The following is a 26623-nucleotide window of genomic DNA, read 5'->3' on the forward strand; positions in this document are numbered from 1 at the left end:
AGAGGGGGGGAAAGTAAATGCTTTTTCTTCTTGGGAGTTCCAAGGCCCAGAGTGGATTCAGTGCCAGATGGAGGCAGAGGAGCTAGAGGTGATTCCCGGGCCTTCAAACCTGAACCACTTTGACAATAATGGAACCGTCTCACAGCCACCAGAGAGGCCAAGGATTGGACCGCGAGTTCGCCCACCTACACCAGCATTTCACAAAACCTGCGCCTCGCGAACAAGACCCTCACTTCCACCTTTCCGAACTGACAGCTCTCAAGCTAGCGCATTCGAAAGACCAACAAGCCCTGCCCCGCGTCACGTGGCAAGGACGTCCCTTTCCCCCCTCCCTCCGCCACCCCTCTTCCTACACACGCGCAGTGGGCTCATAGAAGTTCTAATCCCACCCTGGGCACCCCTCTGCCCACGCATGCGCGGCTTCTAGAAGCGCGGGGCGCTGTTACCTATCTCTGGTACTGGGTGCACCTGCGTAGAAAGAAGCCCATCCTAGGCTGGTGGTACACGCCCGCTGGGGAGTAACGGGCAGACGTGTCAGTCGTAGATTTTGAGGAATGTTGAGAAAGGAGAAGAGAATAGGGAGGAAAGAATTAAGAGGGAAGGAAGGATAAGAGCGTTTCTGCCCCCAAGGCTCAGCTCCTTGAACTGCAAGAATTGGTACCAGGGCATACCAGTCAAGAAATGAGCCGCTAAGGGTATCCACTGCGCAGGCGCACTGTGGAGGTGTAAAATGGGAGGAGAACTGGAGCAGGGAGGAAATGTGGCTCCGCCCCTTCCCTCCTCACATCACGTGCAGGAGGAGTCCCGGGTCATGTGAACCCTCCAATGGCTGCGGGGTTCTAAACTACGGCGAGAGAGGGAAGGAAGGAAGGGGTACGAACCCGAGTGAGGCAGGAAGGAGAAGGCGCGCGCCGGAGGGAGGGGTGCGCCGTCGCGCTCGCTCGCCTCTGTTCCCCCAACTTTCCCCTGGTTCAACTCCTGGCTGCCAGCGCCATCTGAGGTCGCGAGCCCTCACGCCGGGATCCGTCTGCCCATCCCCCGCAGGGGCCGCTCTTGGGGTGTGAGGCGGCCGCCGGGGGGCAGGACACTCCGGTCCGCCCCGGCTCCGTCCCCGTCCCTCTGCCCCCCTCCCCCCACCTCCCGCCCCGAGCTCCCGGAGCCTAGTGCGCGGCCCGCACCCCGCGCCGTCGGCCCCGACCCCGGGATGCAGAACGTGATTAACACGGTGAAAGGGAAGGCGCTGGAAGTGGCCGAGTACCTGACCCCCGTGCTCAAGGTAACCGGCCCCGGCTCGGAGAGGGACTAACTGGGACTCCTGTCCTGCCGTCCCCATCCGGGGAGCTGATGGGGGTGGGATAGGGAACGAGAATCCAATGACCCGTTGTCCCCGAGGGGACACTTGGCAGAGACGGCACAAGTACGAGTGCGACCCTTGAGTTGGTATTGGGGACCTATCTGGATGCCGCCGAGTACCTGCCCGGGTTGGGCTGATTATCAGCTGCTGAGGACTGTATCTCCAAGAAGTTAGGGCGAGGGAAATCTGTCTCCTGTGATCCTGACACCTGGGCGACCCTTTCTTGAAAGGGTGGCCTAAGGAACCGCTGCCACAAGTCTTCCCCTCTCTCCTCCCTCTTGCCCCTCCTCCCGTTAAGGCTCAGACTATTATTTTTAGGCATTCCTGATCTTTATATGTGTCTTGTTCTAGTATCAATATTAGTATGTCAGCATATGGTCCTCAGACGGAAGAGCCAGGAGCAAATATGAGTGAGGGATACTGAGGGTAGATTTTGGCAATCTGTAAGGAAAAACTTAGGAAAACTAGTTATATCAAAAGTGGAGTGGAGTGCCTTGGGAAGTAGAGCTCTTCAAGAAGAACTTGGTTGATCATTAATGTCAAGTGTCAGAGACTTGGAGATTTCTTAGGTACCATTTGAAACTAGCTAACCTTTGAGGTCCTTACAGCATGTCATTGTCCGCATATTGAGTTCAGAAACCACAAAATTCAGGCCATCTGTTTTGTAGTATATATTTGTTTTGTTAAACATTTCCCACTTACATTTTAATATGGTTTGGGCAGCATTTGGGAGTTTTGCTGCCTGAATTTGACACCTCTGCCTTACAGCACCCAGATGGATGGCAGTGCAGTTGACTCAGAAACCTAATTAGAGCTTAAAACCATCACATCTGGAATATTTTGGAATAAAGTGTCTTGACTTAACAAATACGATTGAGTTCACAAGTTATTGGGTGATATAGGTGTGGTATCTAGGGGTACAGACTACTCCTAGGATAAAAGGGGGTCAAGTTTTAGAACAAAATAGAGAAATTTCAAGCTATTTTTATGCTGCTATTTTTGTATTGGACCTTTGATTCCATTGGCATAAGGCATGAAATTCTCTGCCAATACACTTGAGTATTTTCTCTAAAATTTGCTCCTAGAGAGTTAGAGGGAGAAGGAGGAATTGAGAGGATAAGTGACTTGCCCAGGATTACACAACAAGTAATGCCAGAAGCCCTTTTTTAAATCCACTGTGCCTCTGCTGCCACTTACTGAAACATTGTTTGTGAAAAGTACTTTCAATTCCCAACATTTTAATCTGGTTCAGGGCTGCTCTTGGGAGTTTCGCTGCTGGAGTTTGACAACCCTGAAACACCTTTTACTGGAAACTTATCATTCAATATATATCCCTTTCACCATAAGCCACCAGAATTGTTCAGAATAAAGGTTTGGGAATGTCTAAAAATGTTTAAAATGAATATTTTTGTATGCCTTTGGATGTCCAAGGGAGAGTTGCAATACCAGCTCTTGAAATTTCAAACAGCATTTTCTTCTGTTTTTTTAAAGTTTGATTTATTTAAGTTTTATTAGCTATAGCAAAAATATAAAACTAAAGTTGAATCTTAAAAATTTTAATTTGCAACCAACAGATCCCCCATTTATTTCCCCTAAATTTCTCTTATTTCTTTTGCTAGATAATGCTGGCTAATATAATTAGCACCAGGTGTAATATGGTGGACTTTAGTAGAGACAGATAAATTTGTCCTCTTAAATTAATGATAGTAAACCAATACATATAGGAATCATAAAAATGGTTCTATTTTTCTTAACACTATTTTTCATAAAACAAATTTGTAGAAAATGAAGCTACTTTTTGCTTTTCTAACTTCTGTCACAAGCCATTAGATTTGTATGATAGTTTTTTGGGTATCCCTACTAAAGAAATTATAGTCATATTAGTGGTTATCTGACTACCCTTTAGTCTTATTTTTGAGTAATGTATTACAATTCTTATTAAGTTTTTAAACATCTTCCAGAATATTTAAGACTTGGTTTATTTGGGACAGATAGAAAGCTGTACTTAGTAAGCTGGAAAGAATAATAAGTACATAGATGTAGTTCTTAAACATCCCAAAGATAGATCAGCTTGAGGGAAAAATTCATGTTGGCTATACTTTTAATACTTATTCACAAGTTTCTTTCAAGATTATGCTTCATTGGCCTAAAACTTTTTTTAAATCTAGGACTTAGAATTTAAATTCTTGCTCAACTTTGAATTTTCAAAAAATGAGAATAATACCGTTCATCTATTTCACAAACAAATGCTAGTTTTGCATGTAATTTTAGCTATTTAAAATACAAAGCTGTGTAACTAAGCTCTTTGAAGGAATCTTTGCCTTGAAAGTAAAGGAACAGGAGAAAACTTAGTTAAGAGTTAAAAGGGAGTTGCTATTATGTATATATTAGAAATGAAGTAAAGAACAAATAAGGAAGCTTTGTTTTGTGAAACACCAGAGATCTGCAGAAATAGTTGAGAATCACAAGTAAAAATTAATTTTGGATTTAAAAATTTCTTCATTCTTAAAATAAAAAAAAAACCTTTAAATATTAAGTTACAAGTTATTTAGAAAAACAAATAGATGAGATTACAGGACATCTATTTGACTAATCAGTCCCAACTCTATTATTATTAATAGCTAGTCTAATTTTGGTTGTCACTTAACTTTGGGGGTCTGTTGTTTGTCACTTATAAAATCAGGGGATTTAGATGAGTTTCAAGTTCTCTTCAACTCTTAACTTCCACCTCCAACTCTAAATAAAATGAATAACATTTTTTAATTAAGCAAAAACTCTTACTTTAATTGAAAGATTCATGTAATATTTTTAATGCATTACTTTCTGAGACTTTTAATACCAAATTAAAGTCCTTTGACTTAAACAGTTGACGGTAAAGTAAAAAGTAAAATAGTGCAGTCTCATCATCAGAGAAGTTATTTCTGAGTTAATTTGTTGGTGTTCGAGGAAGGGTGAAATAGAAGTCCTATTTCTAAGATTTCTCCAAAATTTAATTGAGAAGAAATTGGATATGCTTCATAGTGCTTCTGAATATCTTTGACACCATTTCACTTGCTTTTGCAGAAAAGATAGTATATATGACAGAACTTTGCAAAGCTCAAATGTGTATTGAGAGCATATGTATAAATAGCTTTAGGCTTATGTCAAAGTGAACTCTTTTTCTTTTGATTTGTTTCAGGAATCAAAATTTAAGGAAACAGGTGTGATCACCCCAGAAGAGGTAAATGTTTAATTTCTTTTAGATTCATTTGTAGAAGATTTGTAGCATTTAGCTTTGATTTTAAAAGGTTGCAATTTTATATCATTGGAGGGTATTCCACATTGATGAGATCATAAATCCATTTGAATCATAAACCCTATTGTACTAAATTTACAGCTGGATTCCTTTCTCACATTAAAAATTTCCTTTATGCTTACCTTGCTTGAACTAAAATTAAGTGTTTTCTACCATGATTACTGGTTTTGCAAAAATGTACAACTGTGATGACTTAAGGAGGACTTCCTGTTGAAGGAGATTTATATGGCACTGATGCTTTGAAGTATGTAATTTAGCTTTACCTGTGCAAAGCAATGTGTTTTCAAATCCCCTTTTTAGAGACTGCTCTTTAATGTTTACATTTTAAGCTTTTCTGAAAGATCCATTTGTATTTAACAAGTATAAAGCTTCTACTGTGTGCAAGCTGCAATGTTAGGCACTGCTTAAATGTTTTCAGTTAAATATTTCTGTTTATCATACTGAATGGTTGCACCCTTCCTTTCAGTATTCACACTTAACAAATAAAGTGGAACCCCTTTAATGATGGACTAATGGAATAGAATGTAATATACATGTAACAGATTATCTAGGGATTATTATATTGGGTTTTTTCTTATGAAGTCATAAGGAATATGAATCTGCCTATAATATAGTCCAAAATTTTATGTAATAGTGGGTTTCTGTTAAAATCTAGATTGTTTGTCCCCTCATCATAGGTATAAGTTCTGATTAAATTAGCAGTGTAATACCTAGGAGCCTGAAGATGAGATCATGAAGTCATAAAAGACACAGCAGGAGGTGGCTGCTTGTTATATAGCTGCCCTTGTGCACTTGATGTACTTTAGTATTTCTACCACCAACTTAAATACCACTGCTTTGGAGCTCTTTCAATCTATTAGGGGAGCTGGTGGCAGGTGGAACAAGTCTTGGTCTATTTTCAGTCTAAATTTACCATTTACTTAATAGTGTGATTTAATTTCAGAAGGACTTATCAGTTTTATTCTTTGATCTCTTTTAAATATCAGTGCTACCTATATACCTTTATCAATGCTCAAGTTTTATAAACAGTTAAAGAAAGGTTTTATCTGGTTCATTTTTTAAAGTGTTCTTAAAGAACTTATACAGATCTTTAGGACTTCTGTTATTTAAGTGCTCCCAATTAGTCTTTTCCTCCAAAAGGGAAAAAAAAAATGTGATGAGCAACCTGATTGATGAAGAAGAAATTAGTTTGTCACAACAATTGTGTTGGATAATCTTATGAGCATGGCAGTCTTCAGTGGAAGAATTGGTTCTTTTAGAATAGTAGTAGCATGCTTAACACTATCCTGATGAATTCTGAGAGTGAGATGTCAAGGGGAAAAGGATATGTTTTTAATTTCTTGTCTGATATTCAAGAAAAGCTAACAAAATTTTAGTTTTGGCACAATTTGCTTTCACATACACGTGAAACTGTATGGTAGATGTCTTTTGAATGTTGCTCTAAAGAGTTGAAAGCCTAATATCCATGCTAAGAAAATTGTTTGAGAAGGATGCATTTCTTTAAAAAAAAAAAAGTTCAGTTGATATCTTTTTTTTTTTTATCACCTTCATTAGGCCTGGAACTAGACTATAGAGAGGGTTAAAGTCCCTGAAATCTTCTAGCTTACAAAGGGGATGCCATGGGCAAATGCTTCCTAATTTTGTAAGAAGAAAACTGGAAGGGTGGAATTACAGCCTGTTGGTATTATCTGTTTTTTCTTGTTCTTACCCTGACTAAACTATCTATCTCTTTCCATCTAATTGCATGTTGTAGAGGTATTATGGTATTGGAGAAAGGATAAAGGCATGCATCAATTATCTGTTAGTAAAAAATACTTTAATGCTGATTAGAGAACTATACCTTTAAATATTTTGAGCTAAAGCTTTTTTTCAAGCAAGACAGGATTAAATAAGAATTCTGTCTGTCATTGAGTAGAATGGCATTGATTTTGTTGAGTCCTACGAACTGATAGATATTATAGAAAGGCCACCAAAGTTTTGGCAGTAGTAATTAATGCCTTCAAGTCTTTAACTGGAATTTAATGTCTTTGAGATATGAAGCAAATCATAGGAAGGAAGACAGAGCAAAGTAACCCTGTATATTTGATAAATTACTATTCTTTTTTGTGGTATTACTATTCCTTAGGACTTGTTTTGAGACATTTTTGGAAAGGAAAAATAGGGTAATATTACCCATATATTCTAGATAGACTATGTTGGAATTGTGTCTCAACTTCACTATTAACATTTTAAAAAGACAGTTAGTTCTAGTCCCAGTTTTACTGCAGCATTTTCATTTGTAAATGAATTGGGTTGGACTAGGTGACTTATGAAATATCTCTTCAAGGCTTAAAAGTATGAAATTATTTTACTACTATCTTTTTCTTGAAATGTCATTCTCAAAAGTATTTGATAATATATAGCCATAATGAATATCTATGGTGAATCTGCCATTCTTGATATAACAAAAAATTTTTTTTATATAGTTTTGAAAACTTGGAGGCAGCTAGATGTCTCAGTGTATTGAGAACCAGCCTAGAAAAGGGAGGTCCTGAGTTCAAATATGGCCTCAGATACTTCCTACCTCTGTGACCTGAGGCAAGTCTCTTAACCCTCATTGCCTAGACCAGTGATGGGCAAACTACAGCCAGTGGGCCAGGTACTGTCAGCAGGCCATTTGTGGCCCCCTGAAATGTTTTATCTGCAGGGGGACATTATGCCTAATCTGACAAATACAATGAGTAGGATGCAGTACAATGAAACTTCGAAAGAGTTGCCTTAGAAACAGACTGACAGATGAGCACTTCCTTTCCTTTGGCCCCCTCTTTAAAAAATTTGCCCATCACTGGCCTAGGCCATATTGCTCTTCTGCCTTGGAGCTAATACACAATATTGATTCTGAGATGGAAAGTAAGGGTTTAACTAATTTAATTTATATGAATTAATTAAAATAAATTAAATTTAAAAAAACCTTGTGTAGGGTGTGTCTCAGTGCAATATGCTCTTTAGCAATAAATGATTACGAAATAGTAGTAGTTGGGAAAATATGCATGTCTCTTGCTTAAGTTAGTTCTCACTAACAAATATATTTATTAGGATATCATACTACTCTTTTTTACATAAAGATAAGCTCATCTCTTGACCAGACTGAAAAATTAAATATAAGACATGAAACTTAAAAAACCCACTATTTTGGTTCAGAAATACTTGCTCTTGCATATTATGCAGTTTGTGTAGTTAGACGATTCTTATTCACAGAATCAGTCTAGAAGTTCTTCAGACTTCTAAAAGCAAGTCTTCTTAAACCTTATTACTCCATTTCTCTCTTCTTTATATGTCCAATATTCAGACACTGGAATGTACTGTTAAAATTGAGCATATTTGAAATGAAACGCATATGCTACAATGTGTATAAACTTGATTTTTATGTATATGGTATCTGTTTTTAATGAATGTTTTCCTTCAGTCTTTCTTAATGAATTTTCAGCTATAAACAAATATAAAATGTTAGAATACACTTAACAGGCTATGATCCTTTTTTGGGATCTTGCTTGGGAGCAGTGGAATAAATGAAAAAAATTCTTTCTGGTCAAGGAAGTTGTGATTTAGTGAATGTAAAGTCATTGTCCAAGCAGAGGTTGGATGACCAACTGTCAGATATTGTAGAGAAGATTTATGAATTTGGTAGGAGGTTGAATTAAATGAATTCTGATGTCCTAACTCTCAACAGACTTCTGTGAAGTTTATATTTTATTCTGTGTCTCAAACTACATAGAAAAATACACACTTATTTGTATGGGGACTTGTGTTTGCAGCAATGGAAGAAACTCCTAATGTGGAAACTCTCCACTGATTCATGTAAACGACTCTTTTGTAACTTACAGTCACCTAAAGGCACTTATGGGTTGACAGTGGTCATCCAGGAAATAATCTGTCAGTACTGTTCTTGAACCCATATCTTTTTGATTCTAAGACTAGCTAGCTCTCTTCTCATTATGCCATATTGTTTCTCATTCATAAACATTAGGTTGTAGCTTTATTTACTTTCATCTTCACAGATGGTGATTTTATAACTCAGTGATAAGGATCTTTAATTCAAGTATTTTATTTCATTTTCAAATTTAATTTAAACCTTTTTAGATATTTAAACACTTGAAATTTAATAATCATCAGAGATAGGTCTGAAGACTAGTAGAACAGGTTTAGTGTCTTAATGCATTTTAAATTCATATGTTTTATACTAAGGTTACCAAGGGTAATCAGATTGGTATTTTGCCACACTATCCAATGATATTCAACCTTTTCTATTCTTCCTTTTATCTTTCCTTCACACTCTGAATAGTTTGTTGCAGCTGGAGACCATTTAGTCCATCACTGTCCAACATGGCAATGGTAAGTAAGTTTCAGTGGGGCTTAAAATTTAGATAAAGACTATGGTTTGAGAATTAGAGGAAGCTGAATTTAACACAGTTGCAAAATATTCAGATTTTGACATATTAGTTTTGACATACTTACCAAGGAGCTTTTACTATTGAAAGTACTAAAATAATTTTTGACCTTAGTTTTCAGTTATTTTGTTTTAAAATCTCAAATGCCATTGAATCATGACTTTTTAAAAAATGAATTAAGAAATATTAAATATTTATCTAAGAACGAAGGTTCTTAGGATAATAACTTGCTATACAAAGAAGAGAGTTTCAAGTTATATGTGTTCCTCAATGAAGATTCAAGGTAGGGACACATTTGATTGAGGGATTTCAAAAGTTATAGCTTCCTCTTAAGAAATTGATTACTATGCATTAAAACATGTCTAAGGCTACTTTGGTTTGCAAATGTTGAAGGTTAGTGATTATAAACTGGAGCCTATTAATCTCCAGGCTTAAAAAGTAGTTAATAGGAAAACCTAAGTCAGAGTAAAACTTCAAGAAAGATAATATAAGTAATAGAATATTTTAAGGGGAATAATCTTATTTCAAGTGTGTATATAGTAACAAACTATAATGGCTAAAACAGTTTTCCCAAGAACCATTTTCATGGATAAAGATCATTTGTAATTAAAATTTCTATGGAAATGTATGCTATTGAAGTATCCCCCCAAAGGTGGACAAATATACCTAAATTGCTTACATTCTAGATTTATCTAGCAACATTTTTTTCCATTCATAGTACAGAGGTAAATTCCTGCCTACTAATCATGAATTTGTGGGATCCTAATTTATGTTTTGCTATATGCTATCCTCACAGCTGAATTAATTAGTTTTAAATGAAGGTTTTAGATGAGTTTCAACTGTAGTTTAAACCACTTATGGATAGGCAATTTCTATATTCACTTTAGTTTTGATTTCTAAACTAGAACCTTTGTTAATGTAAGTACTTTTTAATAAACTACATATTCACCCCCTTCATTGACATTTTTCCCTCCCTGAGGCACATTTCAGAACAGGTTGCTAATCATTTTGATGGCTATTTTTCTCCAGTCTTAATGCATGTTTTTAATTTACAAATTGGGCTATCTGATTTACTGTCTGACATTAAAATGTTTTCTTTTAATATCATGTATCTGTTATCTAGCATGCTGTAATTCCTTAAATACTTTTAAAACCATTTAATATGTCAAGAAAAATTCATTTCTAAAAACAAATTCAGTAAAATCCTTTTATTTGCATCTGAAATTCTTTTTGGATATGCTAACCATTGTGAAGGTAATGTTCTTTTAGATTTTCTTTATAATCGGAATTACCTGATCAAAATTTTAAATTCCTTGATTAGGATAAGAGTTAGTAGCCTACATATTGTCCAAAGGCAGAATTTATTCTTTTTCACTACATAATGATAAAGTTGGTTTAGTAGAATTGTTTTGTTAATGCTTCGAATTCATTCATTCATGTCCCTGATTCCTGCATCCACATTTCTGCTTGATATCATAGAATAGCCATATGACCAGGCTTACAGTAGAGCTAAAACAAAAGGCTACTTTGTGCTATACAGCCTAGCTCTGTGTTTGAATATGCTGCTCCTAAACCATTTGTTTTCACTTCAGTATATTTGACATTGAACCTGATGATCTAATATAGTTGATTCTTAAGCATGATGGGATGGGACAGGGCAAAAGAGGAGATTAACAGGGTTCTGGTGCTGCATGATAGAGCCCAGCATGTGGAAGGGCCAAAAATGCAGATAAGCCATAATTATGCTTGTATGCTACTGCCATCCACCTCAGCCTCAGTGAGCAATCCACCTCTAAACCTTTACACATGTCTTTAACAGGTGTTTTTGAAATAGACCTGCTGATCAGAGGCTATATATCCTGGCAAAGAGAATTATGTCCCATCTGGAACTCAATTGGGACTCTCACACTAATTTTATACTTAATTCAGAAGCAAGGCCATGGATAAAGACATTAATATATTCCAAATCTGATAGAGATGATCTTCCAAACTAAACCTGGTGTGAGACATCCTTTTATGTTGCCTTTGCTTTAAAAGTTGACAAAATAAGATAAAGAATTTGAATGGGATGATAGTATAGCTTTTGTTCTGAGAGCAAAAGTAGTTCCATATATTCTGTCATTATTACTAAGTTTATATTTAGTTGAGCTCCCCTTTTTTTACAAAACATTTGCTTTCTGATATGTCTTAATGCATATCTAGTCATTATAAAAATAGGTATGTAGTTCTTAGTATAAGTATTGTCTCTTCCTGGAATGTTTGAACAAATCACTTTTTATTTTCCAAATTCCTCTATTATACACACTTTGAAAAGCATTGATAATATTCAATAAGGCACTGTACTAGGCAGATTTGAAAGGATTCTCTGTGCTTCATTTTCAAGCTTATGAACAAAATACCTTCTAATTTTTTTATGTTTTATTTTGTTTTGTTGTATTTGTTAATTTTACTATTTTAAGGGCTACAGGGGAAGATTTGAAAGTCAAGGCATACCTACCAAATGGCAAACAGTTTTTGGTAACTAAAAATGGTAAGATATTTTGTATATTACTTTAATATTATAAATCTTCTGGGATTAACAATAAATATAATTGCACAAAAACATAAAAACTTAAATTTCTGCTCATTGATCAAGCTAATTTTACATGGATTAATGAATATACTCATATTTGCCTTCTTACCTCTGAGAAAAGTTATGAAATTATATACTCTAAAAATAATTGTGGATTATATGAAGCGTTAGGAAGTCTTCTGAATTGACTCTCTCTCTCTCTCTCTCTCTCTCTCTCTCTCTCTCTAACAAAACCAAGTTTCACTTAACTTATTCCATGAAAAATCAGAATCTATGTTGCATCTCACCTTTAATTAATTTGATTTTAGGCATAACTGAGTTCATGACATCCATTTTGAGTAACTTGCTCTTTACCCAGAGTTTAGACCCTCCAGGTGAGAAGATTAATAGTTGCTAAATGACTTTTTTATTTAAAAGGTCAGATGTCAGGATATTCATGAAATAGTACACATTAGTAGTTTTAAGTGTGCTTTTATCTTAGCTTTATTACTCTTTAAGCGGAATGAAAAATGATTAGAAAGCAGGTCCAAGATTTTGTAAAGCGACCTAGCAAGTTGAAAGGCACCTCTACCACCCTGTTGACTGGCAGATGGTGCCTTGCTCTTTCTCCCTGTCTGCCTACACTTTCCCTGCATGGAAGATCAGAGCCATCATTATACAATGTCAGCCAAATGCCTCAGTGTCACCTTTATTTTCAACCCACCACCTTCCATGTCTGGGGACGTAGAATAATGGTATAACCAAAAGTGAAGCCTTTTGGGCACTTTTCCTGGCAGTTTTGCCAGTTAAAGAGTTTTGTGAAACAGAATAAGGATGGACTATGACTCAGATCTTTTCCAAGGACCATTTTAAATATGGTATCTATTGAAGGTATATTTATTCTTCCTTTGTGGACTGAAGATTTACCAAGAACAAACATCTCTTTTTCCCTAAAGGATCAGTTAGTAACTCCATTTGTTGTTTTTCTTTAGTGCCTTGCTACAAACGATGCAAACAAATGGAATATTCAGATGAATTGGAAGCTATAATTGAAGAAGATGATGGTGATGGGGGATGGGTAGATACATATCACAACTCAGGTAAGTAAAGAAAGTAGTAATTAGAAAACGGAACAGATTGAAGTTTGTTCATTATCTTTTATTATGTACTTTAAGCAAAACTTGTTCATGAGGCTTAGTTTTAACTGCAAATTTTTATATTTAAGCAAATAAGAATAAAAGAGATAAAAATTTTACTCTAAAAACTATTGGATTCCTTAAGTACTTGTAGTCCTAGCTCCTTGTTCCTTCTATTTTTCTTTTCTTATTTTTTTAATATCTAAGTCACCTATTCAGTGGCAACAATTCTGCAATTTATTGTTATTATTTGTGTATTATTTCTCTGCCTTTCCCCCTAGTGTAAGCTGCTTGAGGGGTCATGTCTTATTTTATGTATCAAACCATAGTGCCTTGCAAATAGTAGACCCTTGATGGATGCTTGAATGAATCTTAAAAGGGATCTTAGCTGATTGTCTTACTTTGATCTATGCTGCTATGCATTATCATATAAGCTTTTCATTTTCAAACTGTTTAAAAATGATAACATATTTATTCAGCATTTTATTGTTAAAACATTCTTTACATATATTGCCTCATTTGGATACATAGCCAGTAAGTGGTAGACCAGGACTTGGACCCATATCTTCTGACTACAAATCCAGTACTCTTTCCACAAGTTTGTAAATTGGTTGCTTAAAACTCTAAAAACCATTTTCCCAAAGAACCAACTTAATAAATGGGTAAGCTTGTTTTATCCATGATTTATCAGTTATGGTACTAATAGTATTCTTTTAATTATATCTAGTCACCATTTATAAAATTGTTCCTATGGGGAAAATGTATTTTGAGTACCAACTTGTAGTATTAAGAACACATCCTCCTACTCAGGAATGGATTAGCTTTCTACACCACTGCATAAGAGAAGTTAGCTCTTTATATCTCCAAGTCTACATCAGAGAAAAAGCACCTTTCTTCAATTATACATCTGCCTTAGAGAAGGCACCTCTTTACTTGTCTCTATTTGCATAAGAGAAGATCTAGTTCTCTCATTCCCTCTGGGTCCAGAAATTGGGTACAAACTATAGTTTGGGGAGGTGGAGGTTGAAAGGGATTACTTTCTCACATTGATTTTATGTGCCACTGACAAATTAAGTTTTCTTAATTGGATAGCACCCCTAATTCCAAAGTTCCCACCTATATTTAAAGTCTAGAACTAATCCTTTCCTACACAGAGAAATGTGAGGCATTTCGTGCTCCTTTTCACTAATCTTTCCCAAAAGTTTTGAGCTATTGTTTTTTGTAATTCTAGATTTTTACTGTGCCTGGAGGATCTAGCAAAGATATAGTATTATAAGGGGCCCTATGGTCTGGGACTGGCTCTTCCTTTCTGTGAGAGAACTGGGTTAATGTTAAGATCATGAGTTCATTCACTTTGTTAGCCAGTTAGTTTTAGTTTATTCTATTATCATGCAGTAGACCCAGATTCCAGGCCAGTTATATTGCAAATGCGTATCATTGGTTGCTAAATGGAGTGGAAGTAACACACTCATGACCACTATTGGAAATACGGCTTAATCCATGACCTAACCATTCAGGAAGTAGTAAGTTCCCCTTCACTGAAAGTCTTCAAGCAGAAACTGACTATTATTTAGATGATTCATTTTTTGGGTAGGGATTGAAATTGATGGTTTCTTAGGTCTCTTCCAGTTCTGAGATTCTTTGATTATGGACCCAAAGTATCATTTTTATAAGTGAAAGGCCCACATAGTTTCTTACTTAATAATGTGCATATAGGACACACTAATTCTTATGGAAAATATCTTTGACCTTAAGGTTCTAGAATTTTTAATTCTTTTAATGCCATGTAGTTTTTCCTACAGTCTTAAGAATATAACCTTATATGTGAGAGTAATTTCAACCTATTCTCTCCTGCTGTTTTTAGTAGTGGTTTCACTTTTAAGAAATTTTGATTGAATTGGGTTTCTTTTTATTTAGATTGAAGAATCACCTTTTTTTAAGAGAATAAAAATACATTTTGCATAATTTCAGAGAAGCATTTTATAATACATATTTTCATATTTATGTTGACAAGTATTCTATAATTAATGTAATTAAGTTTATCCATTATTTTACCACCTCTAACATACCCTGCTACTGAGTAGAATGCTTATTCTAGGGTACTATGGATTGTGCCATTTTCCTTTGGAGAAAATGATGTAGGCTTTAGTGCAGGAATTTAGGGGATTAATAGATTCAAGTTTTATCAGAACGATACAGGCACTAAAGATAATTGGCAGTTGATTTTCTTTGAATGACTAAGGGTTCTGGTTCTCTACTGTGTATTTTCTTTATATGCTTATCAAAGCCTCTAGTAAAAAAGCGTTGGTAGATATTTCTAATTTGGCAGCTTACTGCTCCCAGCTATTTCGTTCAGAAATACATGTATTTTTAGAATATTCTTGTTAAGATAGTTAGGTCCTAGAGTAGAGATTGTAGAATATCTCTACATATTCTTAGGAATACTTCTGAAGCAAAAGCTCAAATTTTGCTGGGAAAATCTTTTGGAAATAAATTTGTTATACAGAAATACATTTTAGACTTTTACTCTGTTAATAAAAATATCCATGATAGAATAAGAAGACTTATTGAGAAGTAACATAGTATGAATACAAGATTATTAGTGAACGAACCTGATTTTATTAGTTTTAAGATGAAATTTTATTGGGCTTCCAGTGCCTATATTTGTATAATAAAGTTAACCCCTTCCTAATTTTTAAGGTAGTTGCAAGGATTTTATAAGCTTTTAAAGTATTTTGACTCCCTTGGACAAAAAAGTCTATATTCCTACCAGATTAATGGAGAATTTTAATCTAATATTAGTAATTTTGATCTGTTGAATTTTATAGGTATTACAGGAGTGACAGAAGTAGTTAAGGAGATTACCCTGGAAAGCAAGGTATTAGTTTCATTTCTTATTTAATCTGAAGAGTATGTTAATTTTCTTCTCGTTTTTAAACAAAAATTTTAATATCAGTTTATCTAATTTAAATGTTGGACCAATCCACTATCAAAATTCAACTTTTTTTTGTAATTTTTTTCTTTGTGCAAAACAATTTTATTGTTTTCTCTTAGGCTTTTCCCCTTATTTTCCTAAATGTATCTTGTTTAGGGGGGTTTTGATATTTTACATGTAGGAAGATCTCACTGGTTCACATTAATTAACAGGTTCATCCTGAATTACAGATTATTTTAGAATAAATATATTTTCATCTTCAAGTATATACAATAACTAAGGTGACTACCTAATAGAAATTCTTGTTGTATTTTCCTGCTTTAAAAATAAGATTGCTGCAAGATAGGGCAAATTATCAACAGATTTATATAGATGCTTGCTGGCTCTTGAAAATCATACCTGTTAGTATTTCTCAAAGTAGTTTAAACATTCTCCTAGCACATCTTTTATTCAGTATTAATTTAGCAAGCATTTTCTTCCTAGACACTGAAAAAGGACTCTAGCTTAGTGATTGTCAAAAAATTATCACAAATTATGGAGAAGTTTACTCCAAAACAGTGAAGTTTTACTGTCTGGTAAAAATATTTTTTTCTATTAAATTTTTGTGGCAGTGATACTTAGATTAGGGAGATAATTATCCTTTGCTGAGGATTTTCCAGCCAGCCAACTCTAAATTAGATGTGTGGTTATTTTAGTATTGCTTTGCTCAGCCACATAAGAACCACACTTTTAAAAAGATTACACAGTCCTAATCCTTTGTGTATATGAATGTGTCTACACACACACACACACACACACATTTATAGTTGTTCATTTTCTTATATTCTAACATGAGTAGAAATACTTGATAAATAAAAAGAACATCTGAATTAATAATAGACAAAAAGTTATAGCTCATTCACATGCATTTAACAATAGACCTTTTCTTTATTTTGGTGTAATTTTGATCTTCCCTTAGTTCTTTAGTATCATACTGTGTTTAATAGATAATTTGTTAAAATTTATTTTTAAGTTTCTGCATGACAGAACTTTAGCTGTCCCTTACGATAAAGCTTTGTGCTGACTGATAAGTAACTCTTGAAAGTTAACATTGACAAACTTTTTTTTTAGAGTGGTGAGGAAGTTAGTTAAAGCTTTACACTAATGACTTTGCATCTTCAGAAACAGTTTCTGCTTACTCTGATAATCTTTCCTCCCTTCTTCTATCTTTGTATTACACTTGGCAAATGGCCTGTTATTCTAATTATTACAAGCAAATACATTTTCCAAGCATGACTAAATTACAACTATGGATAGTTCCATTTTCTGTTGCTATTTTGCTTTCACCCAGATTTATACTCTTTTTCTAGCACATGAGATAAAACATGTCTTTGTTGTAATCATGTGCCAGATGTTTCTTCATTTGCAGTGATTCTGTTCAGATTCACTTTTGTTTGAGTTATATGGTCATTAAAAGATGACATAATAGCACTTATTTTAAAGGTAAGTCAGATAAAGTGATAAGCTAGATGAAAGTAGTTTAGAATTTATCATGTTTATCATATTCAGCTCAGGTTTACTAAATATAAATCATGTAAAAACCTTATATGGTAAAACANCAGTGATTCCCAAAGTGGGTACTACCACCCCCTGGTGGGTGCTGCAGTGATGGGGGGGGGGCAGTGAATGCCACAGGTGCATTTATCTTTCCTATTAATTGCTATTAAAATTTTTAAAAATTAATTTCCAGGGGGCTAAGTAATATTTTTTCTAGAAGGGGGGCAGTAGGCCAAAAAAGTTTGGGAACCACTGATCTAAAGTATTACAATTAAACATAATTTTTGCCTTAGCAATAGAATACTGTTGGAAATTTTTAGCAGGTAAGTACATTTTTTAGTACTTATAAAAAGATATTTATTTCACTCTGAGATAGACCATGTCAAAGATGTAGTTTAACTTAATTTTTTTCTCACTAGGGACTGGATTAGCTGAAAATATTTTCTATTGTTTTTTTTTTGACAACTTTCTTGTTTTTATAAATTATTTTTTACATGGTTCTCTAATTGTCTTTAAATGTGATTTTCAAAGGATAGTATAAAACTTCGAGACTGCTCAGCTTTATGTGAGGAGGAAGAAGAGGAAGATGAGGGAGAAGCTGCAGATATGGAAGGTATTTTTCCTTTCGATTTGATTGAATTATTATAGAATACTAATTTAAGAGTGATACATGTGTTAGATATTGCTTAGGCCCTATCAAACTAAAATTCTTGAAATATAATTAGTACAGAAGTTGAGGCAGTCCTGATGTAGTTTACTTCATGCAGTATTTGACCCTAGAATTGTTTATGCTGCAAAGGGCATTTCAGGTTAATGTTGACTCTACTACAAACAACTCCTAAACTTTTGAATGCTGAAAATTCCAATTTAGATTGAAATTCCAATTTAAGGAATTTTATTCTTAGTCTCAGTAAGGTAAATTTAAGATAGTTATGCTTATTTTGAATTTTTCATTTAAAAAAGTTGTCATGGGGGCAGCGAGGTGGCACAGTGGATTGAGAGTCACATCCAGAGACAGGAAGTCCTGGGTTCAAATTTGGCCTCAGACACTTCCTAGCCGTGTGACCCTGGGCAAGTTACTTAACCCCCATTGCCTACCCCTTACCACTTTTCTGCCTTGGAACCATTACACAGTATTGATTCCAAGATGGAAGGGGAAGGTAAGGGTTAAAAAAAAAAAAGTTGTCACCTATATAAGACCTTAAGTCAATAAAGAAATAAAATTTTTGATTATTGAAATATACTAATGATGTTCTGGTTACATTAAAAATTATTTTCCGACATATATAGTATGACATCCAAAATACTTTTTCAGCAATTTGAGAAATATTTTTCGGCTTGTAAAATGCATTGTATTGACTCACACATGTTTGATCCTTAAGACAATGTCTCTAAGGTCTCTGTGGAGGTAGGATACCCAAACCAAAAAATAATTACACAAAATTATTCTCATAGGACACATTTATTGTGATTTTTAAAACATTATATCCACAGAAATGTGCTTTCATTTTTTTCATTACTATTTTTGCTGTTACCTGTTGTTGTCATTCTCTCACTTAGAAGTACAGTGATAGGCAGCAATTAGATTTTTTCCAAGCAGATTTTTTTGTGGATATTGGAGAAGAGGTTTGTGGATGTTTATAGACAGTTCTAACTTTGCATAAGTGAATTTTCTGCAGGCTTTTTTGTGAAGTGTTTTTTACATAATGCGAATCTGTCTGCAGTCTCGGGGAAGAGAGGGAGAAAGGAAGGGGGCTACATATCTGGAGGAAGGGGGCCAACACAAGGTTCAAGGAAACATGGAGACTGGGGACAGAGAAGCAAGAATAGAAGGAACATGCAGGGATAGGGACAGTGATGAAAAACAGGCATTGGGGTTCAACATTTAGGTCAGGTGAGTAAGTGGGCAGAACAAGTAAAGATCTCCTCTCCCAGCATTGGAAGTCTCAAGCCAAGGCTCTCTTGATACTCATCCATTGTAGTGGTATTCTCTCCTTGTGGTTGTTCTGCTTTCACTTGGAGCAATTTTTTTTTTTTATCAAGCCTTGGCAGGAGCTAAGAAAGAGCATATTATTAAGCTGTACTTATCATTATGCTACAACGTGAGCTTATATGGTTTATTTTTTTTTAATGAGTATTTCTTTCAGAATTCTTTATATAAAGTCAAATTTGTGTAATGTGATTTTATTTAAAGCGAGAACTACATATATATACACACAATTCACGCAATAAATTAATTGTTGCTATTACATAAAGAAGTAACAAATTATACTTTACTTCCTTCTGGGTGTGTATGCTTGTTTGCAGAATCACATGATTAAAAACTCATGCTTTTTAGTGAGAAACCTTGCATAATCTGGCTGTGTCCTAGCTTACAAATAAGACTGAAAAAGTCTTCCTGTTTCATGATTCTGGAACTTACACATTATATATCTAAGTGTAATAACCAGTGGAGGAGTGTATTTTTAATTTTTTCTTGCTATTTCTTAGTTATCATTTGTATCAAGACTAAAAGGTTCTAAATGTTTTTCTCCTTCTTTTACCAAGTGGATAAAACTTGTAGAAGAGTACTGTGTTATTAACCCATCATTTTCCTGTTTATTTACATCAGTGCTTTGAAAATCCGTGATTGTCCTGGAGTGGTACTTTCCTCCACTCACCCAGATTGCAGCAGCCTATATTTTAGTAGTTTGTGAGTTGTTGGGCTCTCAAAAAAAACAGTAGTTCATGGCCAACATTCTGGTGATGAATCTCCCAGGTGAGCTAGTCATCCTTACAGAAGAAAACATTCCACTTAGAGATTCTATGCTTAAGCTTTGCTAGCTCAGTAGAAGGAACCTCAGCTTGTGCTTTACATACAACCTTTAAGAGCCCAAATTAAATTCACATTACATTGAGGCATTGCAGTAGATCTTCAAGAGACGATTTTCTCAATTGTCTTTAAAACATGTTTTAGACACACTGAAATGATAATGTGCTGTTTTATACTTTGTAAAATCTTAATCCTTATTTTTATTCTTTTTTTTTCCTTTTCCTAACAGAATATGAAGAGAGTGGACTCTTGGAAACAGATGAGGTTTGTAAATGAACTTCTTTATCAGTGTTTCCATCAGTAGGTTAGTTCATCTTCCAAAGAATCTTTCATAAATATACATGCTTGTAACCTTTAAAATTTCTAATGAGTAGTTTTAATTTTGACTTTAAGCTAGTTTCTTTGGGAAAATGAGCTAAATTATAAAAGAAAAAGTGTAGGAGAAACAATTTCTAGGACTTGTTATAAATAATGGCCAAGTTTTATATAATGTTTTAAGGTTTTCAAAATACTACATGTTTTATCGTGTTTATTAACAACATTTTTTTTTTTTGGCATTATACCTCAGGCAACTCTGGACACAAGGAAAATAGTAGAAGCTAACAAAGTTAAAAATGATGCTGGAGGTGAAGATGCTATTTTACAAACCAGAACTTACGATCTTTATATCACATATGACAAATATTATCAGACTCCAAGACTCTGGTTATTTGGCTATGATGAGGTAAAACTATAAGAAAATATTTTTTGATGAAAATAATTTACATTGATTTTTTTAAAGTTCTTTAGTTTTTAGGATTACAAGAATTTGGTTTGGTAACCTAATACTTTTGAACTCGGATTCATGTTTTGAAGGAATTGTAAATTCAGCTATGTAAATTATATTAATGTTTTAAAAATGTGTAGATTACTATTTTATTACCATTGGACACCTTGGTTCTACCTAATTTTAAACATTTGAACTTTTATCTCTAGAATTTGAAAGAATCAGTTTTTTTCCCCTAGATTTGGTGTTAAAAATAAAAGTAGAGAAATCTTTTAATAATGCATAACTTTATAGCATCTTATAATTTTTAAAGTATCTTCCTTATCTGTGTAAGGTAGTGCAAGTTTTATCACTTCTGGATTTACAAATGAGGAGACTGCAACCCATAGGGCTTAGGAAACTTGCCTACATTTACATCTCTAGGACTTAGAGCCTCTCACTCTCCTATAATACCTTTCCATAAGATCATATGGTTGTGTTTTTTTGCTTAAGGTTTCTTTAAAATATGTGTAACTTATCAAATTGAAAGAAAACAAAACATAAACACAAAGGGGTAGCAAGAAGAAAGTGATGGGTCAAAGTAAATTAGAGGTAAGGAATTATGTTTTATCAGTGTGCCACCTGTATCTTTGAGGAATTAAGTTCCACAAAGATAGCCTTTGTGGCTATTTTCTCTGCAGGCATCTTCTTTGACCGTAGGTGAATCAATTTCTCAAAAGCAGATTCTAAAGATTTAAGGAGAAGAAAGGAAAAAGTCACAGAATATTTGGGAAAGTTTTAGGCTTTTCATAGAGAGATATCAGTCCTTTAACTAAAAGATACTAAGCCATTTCAAAACATACTCTGGGCCTTCAGCAACGGCAACCTTTAACAGTAGAACATATGTATGAAGACATCAGTCAAGATCATGTGAAGAAAACAGTGACCATCGAAAATCATCCTCATCTTCCACCACCTCCCATGTGTTCAGTTCACCCATGCAGGTATGTTTGATTTCTACAAGTCTTCTAATGCAGATGAATGTGTTGGGAACCTTTTTATTCCATAGATGTGGAACCTAGACTTGTTAGACAAATGAGGTTTCATTTCCTCTTCTTCAGAAATGATATTTTGTTTGATCTGTTAAACATAGGGAAAATCAAAACAAAGCAATTCTTTCATGTTCTGGTATTAATATTAATCAGTTATCTTTACAAATTTTAGGACAGTTAGATGTTATAATGTATAGTATACCTGGACCTGGAGTCAGACTTACATTCAAATCTTGATTCAAACAGTAACTGTATAACCTTGTGCAATCATTTAATCCTGTTTGCCTCAGTTTCCTCATCTGTAAAATGAACTGGAGAAGGAAATGCCAAAACATCCCAGTATCTTTGCCAAGAAAACCTCAAATGGGATCATGAAGATTTGGACACAATTGAAACAATTGAACAACATGTACGCATTTGTTCTGCCTTTTCTTGGTTCATATATTCTAGTTCAAAAGTATGTCACTAGGCTCTTGAATTATGGGTCTCATTTTTGTGACTAAAGAATCCAAAAGAATTTAGAAATTATACAACTTTTTAACAGATTATTTTGAAAGAGTCAAGATCATTCCAGCATGGACAGATAAAAGAGTATGTAGTTATCATATTTTTATCAGTCACTTGTTAAATTGGCATACATGAAGGAAATAAGCTGATCTTACTTTAGCCCTAGGTTCCCAGCCAAAGCCTCCTAGTTAATAATTCCTTAAGGCTGTCTTAGCACTTGAGGGTGCAGAGGTCTAATATAGCTGTAAACTTAAATCAGTTTGGACATGAGTGGAAAATATTGCTTTTTATTTATTTTACATATATTTAAATCCTTTCATTACTAAATTAGGGTATAGAAAGGTAAAGTATCAGGGGCACTTCTGGTTTATTGTTTTTGTTTTACATCTTTAGTTTTAGAATTTAGATTTAGGTTTAGAGTATTATAGAACCACTCTTTTAATTTACTTCGTCTGGAGAAATGGGGGGGAAAGCAATGCTCTAAATAATTAATAATAATTAAAATATTTTAATTGAAATAATACTTATTGAACTAATTAATTTGTGCTTTATAACAGAAGAATACACAAGAACAAGGTATAAGCTAGGAAAACAAATACTAGGTGTGATTTAAGTGTACCTTTTGCAAAATTTAGAGTATTGAGTATGCTTCATAAACCTAACTTTTGTTTTGATGAGTTGTCTCATTCTCAGGCTTTCTTAGGACAGGTTTAGAACTCTTGCCTCTTTCTCTGCATCAGACTTTTGCTATCAGTAAGAATATTCAATTGTGCTCACTACCATCCTGTACCGAAACCACTCTTACTTTGAGTGCCACCCAGCCTTCCTGTTGATTGCCAGTTACTGGAGAGAATCTTCTTACAGATAACTTAGGATCTATCTCTTCTCCTTTACTAACTTTGCTTCCTCCTTTTTGTTCACTAAGTTTTACTTCTTAAAGAAATGGTGCCTTTCCCCATACATACCAGGAAGATGTGGGAGGATGAGAAGGGCACATGTTTTTTTAGATATATATGCTCATACCTGCTTATTTGTCTTTATGCATATTAATGTATTTTATTGAGTTCAAAATCTAGTAGAAATGTAAAGCCCTGTACAGAATGATTTTTGATTTCACTGGGCTTCAGCAGTCTAGCATGGGTTCTCTTCATTTATTAATGGCATATATTGTTAAAAATCTTTTATCAGAAACTTGTTGTTTTCATATAAATGTTCTATGCAAGCAACCTTCAAAAAATGAAATAACCAGAGAAGCATATTTCTGATTTCTTAATCACTTCTAATAGAAAATTGTTATTAACTGCTTTCAATAATTCCTTCATCTTCATTTAAAAATGGACACAAATTGCAGAAGTTTCTTCAAGTAAATCATAGATGTAATAGAATAGAATTCTTTAATTTATTCAGAAGATTTTCTTGTGGCATGTTTTTCCATTTCTTTTTGCTTCTAGGTCTTTATGAACAATAGGAGAAGGATACCAAATTAGTAATTTTCAAATATTACTTACTTAGAACTCTTTTTGGGCCCGAACTATTGAAAAGTAAATTTCAGATCTCATGATTTGAGGTTTATGAGCATGTCCTTTTAGGCCATCAATCAGTAAACATTTATTAAGGACCAGTGTTCTATGTTCAATGTTCTAAGTAGACATTGTGCTAAAGTGCTTTTAGTGTCTCCTGTAGATTTTGCCTCTGATTGCCACCACTAGTTGGCATTAGGGCTGCACCTTGAGTAGAACAGGCGAAAATCTCTATCTCAAAAATAAAATTAATTTTAAATAAGAAGTGTACAGCATTATGTAAAAGAGAACAAAAAAAATCTCATTAAAACAGGAGTCCAAAAAGTCTACCCAAACACTTGTTTTTGATCAGTTTCCTTTGACTCTGCCTTGATCTCAGATTATTTTTGACTTTTTTTAGACAGATTCAATTTTTCAATCAAAGAGACTGTCTCTTTTAAGAACCGTGTTATCTCAACAGCTCTCTCAAATATCAGACAGTCTTGCCTGATGAACTATTTTCTTCTGAAGCCTACTTTCTTTTGGAGTATTTGACTCCTCTGATTCCTCTCTATCTTTTTATAATGGAAATATGTGATAACTGTTTATGGTTAACTCTTCTCTTACAAAGCAAACTTGGTGAATGACTTGAACCAGTATGTTAAACAAAAAAGTAACTACAAAACTTTAAGTCTTATAGTTTTCTTCCTTGTGCCATTGACTGAATGTCATTTTTCATTTTGGTATGATTACCCTCTGCTATTTTTTTATTTTTCAGACATGCTGAAGTGATGAAAAAAATCATTGAAACAGTTGCAGAAGGTGGAGGAGAACTTGGTGTTCATATGTATCCTTGACAAATAGAAGCATTTAGTTTCTGATGAATTACCTATAGTGAGTCTTTTAGTGAGAGGTCTTATAAGTTACTTAGAATATACAATGATTTAAACTTTGCTTTGTTTCATAGCTATGTTATGACCCTCTAAACTTAGATATGCATGTTTCTGTTCCAGTGGAAAAGCATTTGTGAATGTCTGGTCAAACTTGTTATTCTTACTGGGAAAAAGAGCTCAAAGAGTTATTGGTGTATCAGTAATATTATCTGCGTTTAAAAAGGATAATTTATAAAGTACTTATTTTCTTCTTTCTTATCAACCATACCTACAGCTTTGCATATAATTGGTATATTTATGGTATGATTATGGTTTTATTAGTCCTGTTTTTCCTCTAAAGGATAGATTTTCTCTCTCTCTCTCTCTCTCTCACCCACCACATCTTGGTGTTTTAAATAAAACTAGTCATACCAGAGAGAGCAAGTTTTACATAGTTTGAATTTGCATGTTGGCTGCTAGATTTAGTTGAAACTATTCAGTTTGTGAATCTTGTATATAAATACTCTTTTCACCTTGATTCAGTGCTTTTTATGTCTGCCACCCTGGCTTATTTTCTAATCCTCATTTTCCTTTTTTGTGATCTTTCCATCTCAGATTTTAAGTCTGTTTTCTAGATTTTGAGAAGTTGGGTGACCATCTTTTTTTTTTGAAAGGAATGATTTCCCCTTGTTCTTGCTTCAGAAAAAAAAAATAGAAACTGTGGCCCTTACTAGTTCTTTTCAAAGCTCAAAGGTATTGAATGGAATCTGATGGTCACAAATATTTTTAAGCTAGAATACTCATTTTGGGATAGAAATGGAAATAATATGTAACTATATTGTATTCGTATACCTAATCTGTAGGCAATTTGACATTTGTCAAGATATTTACTTTTTAGTATCATCTGATGGTATTACTATTATGATATGTTACTGTTCATTAAATCTACTAGTTTTGTTGCCTTAAAAACATGGAACCTATTTGCAGATCGTATTTTCCTTAGCTAAAGTCCTTTAGGTATCTTCTCATTTTCCTGAAATTTGTACAAGCTGTCATTCCAACAATAGAATATGACTACACAAGACACTTCACAATGTAATGAAGAGATAATAAATTCTATGCTAATTATTGATTCTAATTTTAAAAGAATTAACCCATAGATGTGACCATACTCACCAATGAATACAATTCTGTAATAAAGGGACTTATGTTTATTTCATTAAACAAAAAAGACGTTCCATTACCAGCCTTGTTTAATAAAAACCTGTGTGCAAAGAAACTTAGTTTGCTTGTTTTATAAAATATTTCACTTTATGCCAGCATTCTGATGACACAGTATTATCATTTGCATACTCAATTTTATAAGGAACAGCTTATATGTTACATATTATATCAACTCTACTACTGTTATCTGATTTATACACTTTACAATTAATTCACTTAGTTTTAGATCTTGTTCTAATGCAAATAAGCCACTCACTCTCTTAGATTATAACTTTTATATGACTTCTAGAATAAATTTAGATAACCTTGCTCTATCTAGTTTGTGTTAAATAATAAAAAATATTCTTTCTTTGATAATTTCATATGGATAATATAAAAATGAGAAGCTGTATGGCATAATGGATAGAAACCAGAGCTTCAAGATAAAAACCTGGGTTCTAATTCTACCAGTGACACATGCTAACTTTGTTATTGGGAGCAAAACACTTCATTGCTTGTTATCTCCCTCCCTCTGCCCGCCACTGCCCTTGTAAAACTCTGTATAACGATAATAGCAATTATATTGTCCTTTAAAGTTTGCAAAATGCTTTTAAACATATCTCCTTTGATCTTATGATGCTATTATTATCCCTTAAGAACTAGATACTTTTATCCCTGTTTTATAGATGCAGAAATTGA

At 34.2% G+C, this 26623-nt stretch overlaps 1 protein-coding gene across 1 annotated transcript; it reads left to right on the forward strand.

The window, feature by feature from the left end:
• Positions 1–824: 824 nt before the first annotated feature.
• On the forward strand, positions 825–26000 carry ATG3 (autophagy related 3). The gene is made up of 12 exons (XM_044666782.1): positions 825–1276; positions 4533–4574; positions 8971–9020; positions 11536–11606; positions 12620–12727; positions 15592–15641; positions 17766–17847; positions 20276–20310; positions 20615–20770; positions 21668–21795; positions 24628–24696; positions 25739–26000. Exons 1-12 carry the CDS (start codon positions 1205–1207, stop codon positions 25818–25820), a joined length of 945 nt encoding a protein of 314 aa, XP_044522717.1. The 5' UTR covers positions 825–1204; the 3' UTR covers positions 25821–26000.
• Positions 26001–26623: the final 623 nt, after the last annotated feature.

The sequence above is a fragment of the Gracilinanus agilis genome, chromosome 3 (assembly GCF_016433145.1).
Source record: "Gracilinanus agilis isolate LMUSP501 chromosome 3, AgileGrace, whole genome shotgun sequence".
Taxonomy (NCBI): Eukaryota; Metazoa; Chordata; class Mammalia; order Didelphimorphia; family Didelphidae; genus Gracilinanus; species Gracilinanus agilis.

Bases quoted from the DNA above. Each gene is read 5' to 3' on its own strand.
- ATG3 (XM_044666782.1), top strand. From the start codon at position 1,205: ATGCAGAACGTGATTAACACGGTGAAAGGGAAGGCGCTGGAAGTGGCC. The intron at 4,575-8,970 runs GTAAATGTTTAA...CACTCTGAATAG, and splicing joins GTGTGATCACCCCAGAAGAG to TTTGTTGCAGCTGGAGACCA. The intron at 17,848-20,275 runs GTATTTTTCCTT...TTTTCCTAACAG, and splicing joins AGAAGCTGCAGATATGGAAG to AATATGAAGAGAGTGGACTC.